At 41.0% G+C, this 15694-nt stretch overlaps 1 protein-coding gene across 1 annotated transcript; it reads right to left on the bottom strand.

Annotated features, from left to right (window-relative positions):
- Positions 1–202: 202 nt before the first annotated feature.
- TOMM22 (translocase of outer mitochondrial membrane 22) lies at positions 203–13982 on the bottom strand. The gene is made up of 4 exons (XM_053257379.1): positions 13825–13982; positions 13425–13543; positions 10695–10812; positions 203–871 (listed from the first exon to the last, which is right to left on the bottom strand). Exons 1-4 carry the CDS (start codon positions 13915–13917, stop codon positions 797–799), a joined length of 405 nt encoding a protein of 134 aa, XP_053113354.1. The 5' UTR covers positions 13918–13982; the 3' UTR covers positions 203–796.
- Positions 13983–15694: the final 1712 nt, after the last annotated feature.

Raw genomic sequence — 15694 nt, forward strand, 5'->3', positions numbered from 1 at the left:
GATTAGCCCCCCACCCCCATTTGAGGTTAGAAATCAGGGGATCTTAAATTCAGAATCCAGTTTCTTTTGGATAAATACCTTTGGGTATAACCTGTATTTAACCTATATTTTTAAAGGGGTTGTCATCTAATAAGGTAAATACAATAGTAATATTTCTTTCTATCCAGCTCAAAGATAAAAAATTAAACAAAACACTGAGCACTTGCACTGAAGCTATTTAATACAAAAGTGTTGTAGCCAATTTTGATACTAATAGATTCAGCACAGACAGACTTGGCAAAAATGACTTTTCCTGCTTCTCATTTTTCAAACATAAAACATTGCAGGGCACGTAATTTGTCTTCAAGCAGCTCACACTACAGAATCTACTGTATTCTAGATTCTTTCATATGCTGTAATTGCTGGCATGTTCATCCCATTTCTTGCTGTCACTGCTCTGAAATAGATCTTGGATACATCAGGAGAGAAACAAGACTATTTACACTGACATTACTGGCTACAGTTAGTTGGAATCCAACATGTCCTGAAGCGACTTTCTGGAGGTAAGGATTCAAAACCAGAAGCTTCCAAAGTCTTCAGTGGTTGCAACATGGACAAGGGGGATGGAAAAGTCATGACTGCCTAAAAATGAAGGAAGATAACCCATTTCAGGAGATCCAGATGTGGGTTCTGCCTCCATTGCGAATAAGTTGACATCCCGAGGTTTAAAGGGGGAAAAGCCCCATACTAACTAATCAACAGTTCAAACAAATGATTTACAGATTTCCTTCCATGATATGGTTCCAGTGTAGTTTCACTAAATTTTTCCAGGAAGAGAAGGCAGGGCACCTGGCATCCCTCCAGATAGCCCTGTGTTGGGTCCTAAGAGAATCTGTAAAGAAATAAGAAGTTATGAAAAAGCAAGATTAGCATTCAAACCTCTGAGGAAACAACTCAGGAAAAACTTCCATCTAAAAATTCCCCTTTCCTACTGTTATTTTGTATTGCTCTTAGCATATGGGGGTGGGTGGGTGGGTAAGCACTTCCTGCCACTTTGTAATGCTCTTTTCTAGCCTTCTGTTACAACTTTATTCATGAATTCAAGCAGGAGAGGCTATCCAAAAAATGACTTGAATAAGATCAAGAGGAGGTTTTTAGTAATTCAAGCAACATGCCCGTCATGTTGCTCTCAAAAGTGTGTGTGTGTGGGGGGGAGAGAATGAGAATGTCCATCAATGCAGAAGCTTCAAGATACTTAAGTGCAATAGTAAGTTCCAAAGTTTTGACTCCCAGAATGGCTCCCCAACAATGGCTCTTCTACCAAGAATAATACTTGGTGCTTTAATCCATGATCCATTTTGTGAACAAAAAAATAGATTCACAGTCAGATTCCATTTGTGCGAATAGGAGGTTGATGTGTGTCATTTTTATTAGAGAGGATGTCACAAGGCTATACATTGTTACAGGCCAGGTTTGGAGACTGTGAGAAGGTGTATGCAAGGGTATAAATGAATAACTACATAATCCAAAGCTTCAGGAATTAAACGTTCTGAATAGGGGTGGAGGAAGCAGTCTGGAAACAGCTCTTGAGAAAATAAAGACCAGGGGAGGCAGCAAACGTTTGTTTTCCATCCTAAAGAAGCAAGCAAGCAGATCCACAAATAAACATGGAGTTTTCTTGGGTTCTGGCTAGCTAGGGGGTAGTTTTTGACAGGTCAGTTTCAGTTATACCTAGAGATAGTAGGTGGCGGTTAGCTGCAGGTAAGTCACACAGCTTATGGGAGGGGCCAGATTCCAGAGGTGGTTCAGTCTGGAAGCAGCTCCTGAAAAGACAAAGCTCAGACCAGGGGAGCTTTGCAATCAGGAGTTTACTAATAGATATCAAAGGAGTTTAGTGTGGGAGTGCTCAAGATGTCTCCCTTTATCACAAAGGAGACACACAGCATGAGTTGAAGCTGAGTACTACCCCACTTTTGTAACTTTCTTGGAGGACAGAGCTTAAAATCTTTAATTAGCTGACAACTGCAACTGACCTAGCTTTCAAGTAAAAAAGCTCTATATATTCTAAACAGCCAATAAAACCAGTTATGAAGGTAGAATGCCAGAAGGAAAGGGCATGCTTTCCAGTGTATTACAGTGTGTTGCATGTAGGACTATCTGCTTGAGGGGCAGAAGTTGTGGGTGTGCGCTCGGTGCAAAGAGCTCTTGGCTCTCAGGGAACAAGTTTGTTCCCTTGAAGCAAAGGTGGCTGACTTGGAGAAGCTCAGGGAGGCAGAGAGATATGTGGATGAGAACCTCAGGGATGTGCTAAAGACATCCCACTCACAGGTGGACAGCTCCGCTGTTGTAATGGAGAATGAAGGTCTCAGGAAAGGAGGGCATCATTCAGAGGAAAAAGGAGAATGTTCCCTTAGAAGGGACCCCTTCCTGGGTGATGATCCCATATCCTCTCGCACACAGGATACTCTAGGGGTTGGGGGGCATCCTAGTAGTGGGTAGTTCGATCACAAATCGAAGATCAAAATTCAAGCAGGAACAGGCCTGCTCAACTTTGGCCCCCTCAACTGTTTTTGGACTACAACTCCCATAATCCTCAGCTACAGTGGACAATAGCCAAGGATTATGGGAGTTGTAGGCCAACATCTGCAGGAGGGCCAAAGTTGAGCAGGCCTGATTGAGAGATGAATTTGTGACCCATGTGTAGACCGCACGGTGACTTGCTTGCAAACATCACACGATGTCTAGATAGGCTGTTAGGCCATGCTGGGGAGGAGTCAGCTGTCATGGTGCACGTCTGCATGAATGATGTTGGGAAATGCCATTGGGAGTTCCTGAAAGCCAAATTTAGGCTGCTAGGTAGCATATAGGAAAGCTAGCGTGGTGTAGTGGTTAGAGTGCTGGACTAGGACCGGGGAGACCCGAGTTCAAATCCCCATTCAGCCATGAAAGTAACTGGGTGACTCTGGGCCAGTCACTTCTCTCTCAGCCTAACCTACTTCACAGGGTTGTTGTGAAAGAGAAACTCAAGTATGGGCTCTGGGCTCCTTGGAGGAAGAGTGGGATATAAATGTAATAATAATAATAATAATAATACCCCCAGTGAGGCACTACCTTGGCGTGGTTGTGGGGCTTGCGTGCTCTGAGGAAGGTGAGAGCTATGCCAGAGGTCCAACCATAGTGGACAGGTCTCACCAGAGGAGCCAGACAAAGAGTGCCTCTCCCATCAACAATATGGTGAGACGTAACTTTAATATATCTATACCGGATCGGTCGTCGCCCGGGTCAACAAGGACCGTGCCAGGTGCTCGGGTCCCTGGACATCTGGTGGCAAGTGGGCAACAGGACTCAGGATCTTCAGTTGAGCAACCAGGGCTGAAGACAGCAAAGTTACTGGAAGAAATGTCGTTTAACCGAAAAAATATATACGAAAAATGCCAACAAGGAAATAATGATCTGCTATTACAAGTCTAGTCCAACTAGAAGAGGTTATTTAAAAAGAATGAACCAAATTTGGAAAGAGAAGCATCCAGACACAGAAATAACAGAACAAAGGCTAGCAGACCAGAGAAGATTCATAATAAGAAATAAAGTATTCACAGAAGCTGAGCTGGAAGAACTGCAAAGAGCAATACAGGCTCAAGATATGGAAGAAGAATTACCACCAACTGAAGCAGTTGCTCAGGCGCAGGTGGAGGAGGCGTTGGAAATCGAGGATACCACTGTTGCTGAACTGTTTCAAAATCAAAACCAGGCAACCACCCCTTTGCCTTCACCTCAAAAACCCGAATGCCGTTTAACAGAAAAGCAACAAGAACTAAAGCAAAAAATAACTGAGCAAATGAACCAAACAACCACCAGGGTTCGACTTCCAGCTCTAAAAACAGTTGCCAAAAAACAACTTGCTCAGGTATCAAAAGATGTCAATGCTGCACTTGCAGAAATAACAACCAATAATTTGCAAGAAACAAACCAACTAATGTACAGTGCAGCAACAATAACAACACAAGAGCTCTGATATAAGATCAATGGACCTGTAAAAAAAGAAAGTAGTACATCGCCTAAATGGAAGATTAGATTAGAAAATAAAATCTCCAGGCTTAGATCAGATGCTAGTAAATTGAAAGATATGAAAGACAAGAAGCTGAAGAATGAAAACACCAAACAGTATCTGATCCAAAAATACCACCTAGATTCAAGGAAAATTAGAGAAGTCCTGGAAATAATAAAGCAGCAAATAACAGCAGTGTCAAAGAAGATTAGCCAATATGAAGCCAGAACTACACAACACAGGCAGAATCTCCAATTCCAGTCGAATCAGAGACGTTTCTACCAAAGCATAGAAGGAGAAACTGCAAGAAACCTAGAAACACCAAATAAAGAAGAAACAGTGCAATTCTGGGGGAAATTATGGGACAATCCAATAGATTATAATAAAAAAGCAGGCTGGGTGAAAGAGGTCGAAAAATGTAACCAACAAATGCAAGATCTAATAATAACACCAGAATTAATAAGTGAAAGAGCAAAGAAAATTAAAAATTGGACTGCTCCAGGCGACAATGAACTGCATGGCTTTTGGCTTAAACACCTAACAAGCCTTCATAAACAACTATCAAAAGAGTTCAATCACATTTTGCAAGGAGGTGATATTGAACAATGGCTAACAACTGGGAAAACTCATCTCATCATGAAAGACCCAGCAAAAGGTGCAGTTCCAAGTAATTATAGACCGATAACCTGTCTGCCAACCATGTTCAAATTATTAACCGGAATAATAGCAGATGAAGTGTTGCAACACTTATTAACTAACAAAAAGCTCCCAGCTGAACAGAAAGGAAATTGCCCAAACACCAGAGGCACAAAAGACCAGCTGCTGATTGACAAAATGAGTTTAGAAAATTGCAAGAGAAGAAAAACCAATCTAAGTGTTGCATGGATTGACTACAAGAAAGCCTTCAACTCATTGCCTCACACATGGATACTAAAATGTTTAGAAACAACTGGTGTCACCAAAAACATTCAGATATTTATAAAAAAAGCAATGAGCATGTGGAGTACACAGTTAACAATCAATGGCGAGACACTTGGACAGGTTAGTATTAGAAGAGGCATTTTCCAAGGGGACTCACTATCCCCTCTGTTGTTTGTAATCGCCATGACCCCACTTTCACAAATACTAAACAAAACAGGCCTCGGATACCAAACATCAAGTAAAATCAACCATCTGCTGTACATGGACGATCTGAAGTTGTATGGAAAGTCCCAGTCAGAAATTGAATCACTGCTAAACACTGTCCGTATATTCAGTAGCGATATAGCAATGGAGTTTGGACTAGACAAGTGTGCTGCATTAATAATGAACAGAGGGAAAATAAGAAAAATAGAAGGAATAGAACTGCCCAATGGAAGCAAGATCAAGAACCTGGAAGAGAAAGAACATTACAAATACTTGGGCATTCTCCAGGCTGATAACATTGCACACACTGAAGTTAAAAGAAAAATTGGGAGTGAATACATCAGGAGAGTTAGAAAAATCCTCAAGTCCAAACTCAATGGCGGGAACACCATACAAGCCATAAACACCTGGGCTATACCTGTTATCAGGTACACTGCAGGAATAATAGACTGGACCCAGGCAGAGCTAGAGACGCTAGATCGTAAGACCAGGAAAATCATGACCATCAATCATGCTCTGCACCCCCGCAGTGATGTCGATAGGCTATACCTCCTTCACAGCTCAGGTGGAAGAGGAATGCTGCAAGTCCATCAAACAGTAGAGGAGGAGAAAAGAGGCCTTGAAGAATATATAAAGGACAGTGAAGAAGATGCACTTAAAATGGTCAATAACGCGAAACTATTCAACACCAATGAAACAAAGCAGGCCTACAAGAAAGAACAAGTCAAGAACCAAGCAGAAAAAATGTAAAAATAAGCCCCTGCATGGTCAATATTTGCACAATATAACTGGAAAACCAGACATCACCAAGACCTGGCAATGGCTTACGAATGGTTACTTGAAGAAAGAAACAGAGGGTTTAATACTGGCTGCGCAAGAACAGGCACTAAGAACAAATGCAATAAGAGCAAAAGTAGAAAAGTCAACAACAAACAGCAAGTGCCGCCTTTGTAAAGAAGCAGATGAAACAGTGGACCACCTAATCAGCTGTTGTAAAAAGATCGCACAGACTGACTACAAACAAAGGCATGACAAGGTAGCAGGGATGATACACTGGAACATCTGAAAAAAATACAAGCTACCTGTAGCCAAAAATTGGTGGGACCATGAAACTGAAAAAGTTGAAGAAAATGAAGATGTAAAAATATTATGGGACTTCCGACTACAAACATCTGCCACACAATACACCAGATATAACTGTAGTCGAGAAGAAAGAAAAACAAGTCAAAATAATCAACATAGCAATACCAGGTGACAGCAGAATAGAAGAAAAAGAAATAGAAAAAATCACCAAATTCAAAGATCTACAAATTGAAATTGAAAGGCTGTGGCAGAAAAAGACCAAAATAATCCCAGTGGTAATTGGTGCCCTGGGTGCAGTTCCAAAAGACCTTGAAGAGCACCTCAACACCATAGGGGTCACAGAAATCACCATCAGCCAATTACAAAAAGCAGCTTTATTGGGAACAGCCTATATTCTGCAACGATATCTATAACAATTGACAATAAAATTCAGCCATCCCAGGTCCTTGGGAAGGACTCGATGTCTGGATAAAACAAACCAGTCAATAACACCTGTCTGACTGTGTAAACAAGATAATAATAATAATAATAATAATAATAATAATAATAATAATATTGAAGTCCAGGACCCCCAAGGTAGCATTCTCAGACACACATGGCCAGCAAGACAGGCAGAACTAAGCGAATACCCTAAGCTCAGAGGATGGAAACTTTTCAGATAAATCAGAAGGGGACAGAATAGAATCAGAAGTAAACAAATTGCGATGATCTTTTTGGATGCAGAAAAAGCCTTTGACAATATTTCGTGGCAATTTTTGTGGAGATCACTAGAGGTAATGATTGCTGGCAATAATTTTATTAGGGCAATTAAGACAATTTATTCGGAGCAATATGCTAAAATTATTGTAAATGGGGAACTATCAGACAATTGTGTAATACAAAAAGGGACAAGACAAGGATGTCCACTTCCCCCATTGCTTTTTATATTGGTTCTAGAAGTGCTCTGCAGAACTATCAGAGAAGATGACAAATTACATGGTCCCAAAATTGGGAAACAGGATTATAAAGTGAGAGCTTTTGCAGATGATGTTGTGCTGTTTCTAGAAAATCCAATGGATAAGATCGAAAGACTCTTGGATAAAATACAACAATTTGGTCAACTGGCTGGATTTTATATAAATAAGACCAAGACTAAGGTTTTAACTAAAAATATGGGCCAGAAAACTAAAGACAGATTCTCTCAAATAAGTGAGCTGAAAGTGGAGAAGAAAATTAAATATCTGGGGGTTTGGTTATCAAACAACAACTCCCTGTTGTTTATAAATAATTATGTCAAAATATGGAATTCAGTGAAAACTGATCTAGAAAGATGGTCCAGAATGAATCTCTCTTTAATGGGAAGAATTTCAGTGGTGAAAATGAATGTCTTGCCTAAAATGTTGTTTCTCTTTCAGACTATTCCCATAATTAACACTTTAACTTGTTTCAAGCAATGGCAGAAGGACATAACTAAGTTTGTTTGGCAGGGGAAAAGACCAAGAATTAATTTTAAGAATCTAACAGATGCAAAGGAAAGGGGCGGTCTTACCTTGCCAGACTTAAGGTTGTACTTTGATGCTGTTTGTTTGACATGGATAAAAGAATGGATAACGCTAAGAAACCCTAGAATTCTTGACTTAGAAGGATTTGACAGAAGGTTTGGTTGGCATGCGTATTTATGGTATGAAAAAAGTAAAATACATAAAGATTTTTTTAACCATTATGTGAGAAGGAGTTTAATGAGGGTGTGGTTAAAATATAAAAATTGGTTTGAACCTAAAACTCTGTTATGGGTATCTCCGATTGAAGCTTTATCACGTAAAGAAGTAAAAATGCAAACGGGTTGGGGTACCTATAGGGATTTGGTACATTTTCACAAAAAGGATTGTAAGTTAAAAAGTTTAATTGAAATACAAGATATAGTTAGAGATTGGTTTCAGTATCTTCAGTTAAATGAGATGTATAAGAAGGACCTTAAAGTCGGATTTGAGGACCAGACTTCAAATTTTGAGAAGGAATTATGTCAAAATGATGAAAAATTAGTTTCTAAAATGTATAAACTGTTGCTTTTGGAGGAGACAAGAGAAGAAGTGTTTAAAACGACTATGATAAAATGGGCTCAAGATGCGGGGCGTAATATAGAAATGGCAGCCTGGGAAAAGTTATGGAAAAAGGATTTAAAATTTACTGCATGGTATGCTATCAAAGAAAACTATTATAAAATGATGTATAGATGGTATCTGACACCAAAAAGACTGGCTTTAATGTATAAAAATGTTTCAAACAAATGTTGGAAGTGTGGACATTCTGAAGGCACATTTTTTCACATGTGGTGGACCTGTGGGAAGGCTAAAGCCTATTGGGATATGATATATAATGAATTAAAGAAAATATTTAAAATGACATTTCCTAAGAAGCCAGAATCCTTCCTGCTGGGAATAACACAAGGAGCTATTTCTACAACCAATTTAACATTTTTTATGTATGCCTCTACGGCAGCTAGAATTATATATGCACAGAAATGGAAGTCTAGTGAACTGCCTTCAAAAGAAGACTGGCTGATAAAAATTTTGGAATATGCGGAGATGGCAAAACTTACAGCACTATTAAGAGATCAAAACTTGGAATGTTTTAAAGAAGATTGGAAACCATTTTTGTTGTATTTAAAAAATTACTTCCCTACTATGGACTTGACAGCAGGGTTTGAAATTTAGTATAAATCACAGGTTGGTTAGTTTAATTATGTTCGTAAGGGCTTGAACTTATGTTTTGAATTATTATTATAGCAAGGGTAAATCTTATAGTTGATGATTCACGAAGAAATGTGAGCGGGAAGTCCATCTTTTATGTGTGTATTTGTAATGAATGACAATATTGCTATTGTTAAAATTAATAAAAAATGAATTTGGGGGGGAAAAAAGAAGAAGAAGTAGAGCAGACAGAAATACATGATGGCTAGTCGAAAAGGTCAAATGACAGTAAGGGAGATAGCGCATGGTATCACCAAGTAAGAGACTTAGTGTATAGGTGTTTATATACCAATGCCAGAAGCCTCCAAGCCAAGATGGGCGAGCTGGAGTGCTTGGTTGCTAATGGAAACATAGATATAGTGAGCATAACAGAAACCTGGTGAAACGGGGAGAACCAGTGCAACACTGTTATTTCTAGATACAAACTACAGAAAGGACACGAAGGGGTGGATTGGGGGTCTATGAGGTCAAAGTGCTTTCACAATCGCTGTATGGGGCTGCATACTGTATGATCCTGCATACTTTTAAGCAAATGGAGATGGCTCAATCAAGTTTTTTGTGTGCTTTATTCTAGGCTCCTAGATGTATGCCCAATGTCATTCTACGGCTGGAGGCCCGGCAAACAAGAGTGGAGGCCAGGGTTTGGATGTATGTATTTAACTTCTGGATTAAAATCATTTTCTCCCTCAAAGGACTAGCCCTCCTCATTTTGGAAGATTGCTTCCAATCTAGTTGGTGTAAATGACTCTGTGATACGCTGGGCAAGCATGGATTCTCTCCTCAATTTTAAATGTCTCTGGGTCCTGATGCTGTGCCGAAGGGCTTATAAAAGAACGTATAGCAGACACTGAAAAGCAGAGTGATTTCAATCACTGCCAGAAACTTCCTTAATAGTTTTACAAACTACCCTAAACCAACCCATTACTTAATGAATTTATTTATCCCAGAGAAGGGCCTTCTCCTTTGCATGCTTTAATATACTTCCATCGGCTGTATTGGAGGGTAGATATCATAAAATCCCCATCACTAAAAGGATCTGTCCTTGTGGCCAAGGCACTGAGACTGTGACACACGTCCTTTCATACTGTTCATTTTATAGGGATATTCGTATCTCCCCGCTCATTCAATATTCCTGTTAGAACAGATGATGGATATGCATCCTTTTTACAAGCTGATTGTTGTATACCCATAACGCTGTTAGTGGCCAAATTCTGTGTGGCGCATGTAAGATTAGGTCTGAGCTGGTTTGAGTTATTGGTATTATGGAGACCCTGACATGATATTTGGTATTATCTTTACTGTGATTTGTACTGTTTTTCTTTTGTGGTGTTTGGTTAATGACCGTAATAAAGTATATCTATCTATTAAAGAAGGTATAGAATCCAACAAGTTAGTGAACTTAGGAGGACCAGAGTCCTCCACAGAATCATTATTGGTGACAAAACAAGGATTGAAAGGAAATGTGTTTCTTTTCCTCTAAATACCAGTTGCAGGGGAGCAACAGCAAGAGAGAGGACATGCCCTCAACTCTTGCCTGTGGGCTTCTCAGAGACATCTGGTGGGCCACTGTGTGAAACAGGGTATTGGATAGGCCTTTGGTCTGATCCAGCAGGGCTGTTCTTATGAGGAGGGGGAAATGGTAAATGGATTTTTAAAAAGGAACTACTAAAAAAAAGGATTAGAACTACTGTATTAATCAACCAATAATAAGGAAATAATTCATTTCTCACCTGCCTTTGCTGCATTTGCTGCTGCTGCTCCATCTGCAGTTTCTCTGTTTCAAAAACAACAGGAAGAACCAGGATCATGAAGGAAGTGGTTCCAATCCACAAAGCTGCCCTGGAGAATCTTTAGGGGACAGGGAGAAGGCCATCAGCAAAACAAATGTTTTCCATTCTTGCTACAACAGAAAGGATCCACCACAAGAGTCTGATTTAGATCCGCCTCTCATTCTATCTCAGATTTTTTTTTTACATGGTGCCACCAGTGTATATGCACCTTACTAAGTTTCCCTTTTACCTCTTCACTATATATATTTATGTCCAACTATTAAATGTTCCCTACATATTACAACCTGAAGGTCTTCAAATTTCATTCTTCTTGCTTTGAAATATTAACTTTCCTTTCAAATACATCATAAGGAGCTAGTAAAGCAATGAAGAAAACCCAGGCTCCATAATGCATGAGCAATATTTGGCCTTCTACCATGATTAGGCTGCCTATTAGGTTTTAAGAATCTTGAAAAGTGTCCTTTTTCCATTTCCCCACTGTGCCATTAAGTGGCTTAAGCCATTTAACCACAAGCAGTGTTCCCTCTAACAGGGATTCCCAGATGTTGTTGGCTACAACTCCTATAATCCCAAAGCAAAAGCCATTGCAGCTGGGGATTCTGGGAGTTGTAGTCAACAACATCTGGGAATCCCTGTTAGCGGGAACACTGACCACAAGCCTTTTGTGCATATTTACCTAGAACACTTAGTTGTAGCATTTCAATAAAAGTATAATTTCCCTCCCTAGCTTAAAAAGCAGTACTATAATAGCTTCTTAGAGATGAAACCAAGTATAGCAGTAAATCAACGTGTTTTTAACAGAATGGCTTTTATTACAATTGGCATAAAGCTATGATTGGTACCACAGATTTCAGAGCATTGTTCATAGAACAGTGTGAAGCAATAGAAAGTATAAGATTTAGTCATTGTGGGATTGCATCAGTTTTAATTCCTGTGAGTGTTCAGGCATGAATGAGGAATTTCTGTACTGGCATACTCAAAAAAGCATCCTAAAATACACTTTTATCTCTTTGATAATACAACAGAAACTCCCGCCCACCCTGTTACCACACTCTCTTAATTATCTATGTCAATGGGGACCTATAGAAATAGCTTTTGCATTTATCTGAACTGATTATGCAAATATTTTAGATTTAATATAAAATTACATTTTATGTTTATTTCTCAGGGTTTTTTTCTTTGATAAAGCTTAAGCATGTATATTCTCAGGTGCTTGGCAAAGTTAATCTAAACAGCCTAAGGTAATACCCAGTCTCAAAATGAAACAAATCCACATATTGCATCCTGCACAACATGCAACCGTTCATATTTCTCCTTAAAACATTAAGATAACTAAAATAGCTTCCAGTCTTTGAGCAGTTTTGCATTAGTTTTGAAACTTTTGGTATAAACAAGCCATCCATTGCAGGCACCAGCAACACAAGTAGTTACGTTTTACACATGAAATTGCTTTATACTGTCCCTGTCCAAACCCAGCACTGCATCTTTTGAATGGCTATGGCTGGTGTGTTTCTTTTTAAGACTGTGAGCCCTTTTGGAACAGGAAACCATCTTATTCCTTTTTCTGTGTAAACTGCTTTATGGACTTTTTGTTGTTGAAATGCAGCATAAGTATGCATAATAAAAATTAAAAATTGATCCAGACCCTTGGTCCATGTAAGTCAGTATTGCTGAGTGGCAGCAACAATCCAGATTTCAGACGTGTCCCCCCAACACCATCAGCCCTACCATGCCACGGATTAAACCTGGGGCCGTCTGCATGCAAGCACATCATATTTTACGTCCCTTCCCCACAGCCATCCATCCAATGCATAACACAGTCCTACAGGTGAAACTCGGAAAATTAGAATATCGTGCAAAAGTCCATTAATTTCAGTAATGCAAATTAAAAGGTGAAACTGATATATGAGACAGATGCATTACATGCAAAGCGAGATAAGTCAAGCCTTAATTTGTTATAATTGTGATGATCATGGTGTACAGCTCATGAAAACCCCAAATCCACAATCTCAGAAAATTAGAATATTACATGGAACCAAGAAGACAAGGATTGAAGAATAGAACAATATCGGACCTCTGAAAAGTATAAGCATGCATATGTATTCAGTACTTGGTTTGGGCCCCTTTTGCAGCAATTACTGCCTCAATGCGGCGTGGCATGGATGCTATCAGCCTGTGGCACTGATGAGGTATTATGGAAGACCAGGATGCTTCATTAGCGGCCTTCAGCAATTCTGCATTGTTTGGTCTCATGTCTCTCATCCTTCTCTTGGCAATGCCCCATAGATTCTCTATGGGGTCAGGTCAGGCGAGTTTGCTGGCCAATCAAGCACCATACACTGTATACTTTTCAGAGGTCCGATATTGTTCTATTCTACAATCCTTGTCTTCTTGGTTGCATGTAATATTCTAATTTTCTGAGATTGTGGATTTGGGGTTTTCATGAGCTGTACGCCATGATCATCACAATTATAACAAATTAAGGCTTGACTTATCTCGCTTTGCATGTAATGCATCTGTCTCATATATCAGTTTCACCTTTTAATTTGCATTACTGAAATTAATGGACTTTTGCACGATATTCTAATTTTCCGAGTTTCACCTGTAATAATGCCTACAAAGTAGCATCTGCACTGATCCGCAGGGACTCTTCCCATTCCCCCTTCTCACCTGTACATTTTCTGGGCTACAGAGAGGGACAAGTCGAAGGTAGTTCCAGCTGCAGACCGAACGCTCTCGGGGAACATCTCTGTCAACCCCCAAAGTCTCTCTGCCAACGTTTCATCCAACTGCAAATAAAGAGCATGAGAAACGAAAGATAGGCACCTGCCAGGCGAAGCCTTCCCCTCCCATGGGGGGCACGATCGCCCATGCGCGCCTCCAGCACCATCTCTCCCCAATACGCAGGGAACGCGCACCGCTCCCGCCCTCCCCTGCCGCATCTCCCACCTGAGCTATCCCAGGCCTCGGGCCGCCCCGCCTCCCAAGGGTCATCCCGCACATGGCATGCTGGCGCTGGCACTGGCACTGGCACGGCCGGGCACTAAACCCTAGGGTTGAAGCGCGCTACCTCCTCGTCGTCCTCCTCCAGTTCCTCAGCCTTGCTTGTGCCGCCCTTGGGCAACAGCAGCTCCTCAGGAGAGAGGGGCGTCGCGGCGGCCATGTCTGCAACTGGGGAACAGGGGAGAGTCGAGAGAGGAGGCCGGCAGCGGATAGAACGTCGCCGGAAGCGGAGGTAGAGAGAGGCGTTCGTGCTCCGTTGGTTGCTTGGCGACACCTGGCGGTCAGGAAGCAGCACTGGCGCGAGCGCAATCGCTTTGGCAGTTTCGGAACGGAAGTGCCGCAATCACCCCGCTACTACTATAGAGCATTGTCAATGCAGATTTATTTGCATGAATGAGTGTCCACGCATTCTCTATTCAACTCACAGTAAATCAGTAAAACATTCCCAGTTTACAGAAGGAGAATAGATCCTGAAGAGGAGTAGTTAAGTTGCCTAAGGATGAATGCATGACAAGTGCAGACGTGTCTCCTAGAGAGCAGGGATGGCCAACCTGACTTTGAGACCCTACTACAGCTGTTGTTGGACTACAGCTCCCATCATTCCCAGCCACAGTGATCAACAGCCAAGGCTTGTGGAGAAAAGTAGACTAATAAGATTGCCAACCCTGCAGGGGCGTATCAAGGTTGGAGTGGGCCCAGAGACAAGATTTTAAAATGCCCCCCCCCCCCCCCCACTGAAGCTCAGCTCATGAAGTAAAGAAATCTTAAATGAGGCTGAATAGTGGTAACTAAAAGCATAGTTATGTATAACCTATGTGCCACAATAGAACATCATCCTAAATTATTTTTTTAAAGGTTTTGTAAATTTGTAAATGACTTGGACGATGCAAGTCGTTTAATGGTACTAGAGAAAGACATGCTGTTCTAGTAGCTCCAGGTCTTAACACTCACATCAATTTCGGAGGATGAATAGCCCAGGCAGGTGCGTGGCTGGGGGAGTCAGTCATGTGACTTGCCTCTGGCCCCCCCCCCCCCAAGGCAGTGGGCACCTAGACAACTGTCTCCCCTTGCCCTATAATAGTTACACCCCTGCAACCCTGGCCTGTCCTAGCGCCAAGCATGATACTAAATATTGGACCTCCTCCACAAAGCCTAGTGCCTGAAGTTGAGGCTCATGTACCCTCACAGACAACCTTTGCTGTTGGAACAGTTTGGTGGGTACAAGAGAGCCTTCCTCACAAGACTGGGAATCACAATTCTCTCTTCAAAACCTAAAAAAGTGACTCTGCAGACACAGGATTGAGAGTCTGTGTACGCTGCAGTTTTATGACAGTTCTAACTTGCATGGTGTTGGGTCACAATGCTTTCTTTGCCTTATAAAGCTGCCTTATACTGAGTCAAACCATGGCTCACCCCTAGACATGTGTATAATTGGGTGATTAAAAATGCTGTCCTGAGAAACTCCAACATGACCATAGTCAAAGCAACACAGGTGCTTTGATTGGATGTAACATTTTATAGGCAGGATACTGTGCCAGCATCTCAAGAACTCCTGCAGACTTCCTGCCAGTAATCCATTGCATTACTTCTCTGTGACTTGCTGTCATCGCATGTCTCATAATAGCCACGAAATGCAACTAAACATCGTGCTCGATGATGTCACCCAGCCAGCATGTAGGCACAGGGATGTTATCAGGTTGATGCCAGCACATGGGCACACTCTGCTACAAAGGCTGCCCCAAACAACTGAAATCCTTGGGAAGCTGACATAGCTCATCTTCGTTTAATGAATTCTTCATGAAATTCTTCATGGGAATGTGCATTGTATACATATTTGTAAAGTCTTTACTTATATAGGGTTCTTCGGCAACCTAAATGATTTATTTATAAAACAACATTTTGCTTTTACATTACTTGGGTTAGTTGAAGTTAACCAT

The sequence above is a fragment of the Hemicordylus capensis genome, chromosome 5, assembly GCF_027244095.1.
Source record: "Hemicordylus capensis ecotype Gifberg chromosome 5, rHemCap1.1.pri, whole genome shotgun sequence".
Taxonomy (NCBI): domain Eukaryota; kingdom Metazoa; phylum Chordata; class Lepidosauria; order Squamata; family Cordylidae; genus Hemicordylus; species Hemicordylus capensis.

Bases quoted from the DNA above. Each gene is read 5' to 3' on its own strand.
- TOMM22 (XM_053257379.1), bottom strand. From the start codon at position 13,917: ATGGCCGCCGCGACGCCCCTCTCTCCTGAGGAGCTGCTGTTGCCCAAG. The intron at 13,544-13,824 runs GTAGCGCGCTTC...CTTTATTTGCAG, and splicing joins TGGAGGAGGACGACGAGGAG to TTGGATGAAACGTTGGCAGA. The intron at 10,813-13,424 runs GTGAGAAGGGGG...TGTCCCCTAAAG, and splicing joins GTAGCCCAGAAAATGTACAG to ATTCTCCAGGGCAGCTTTGT.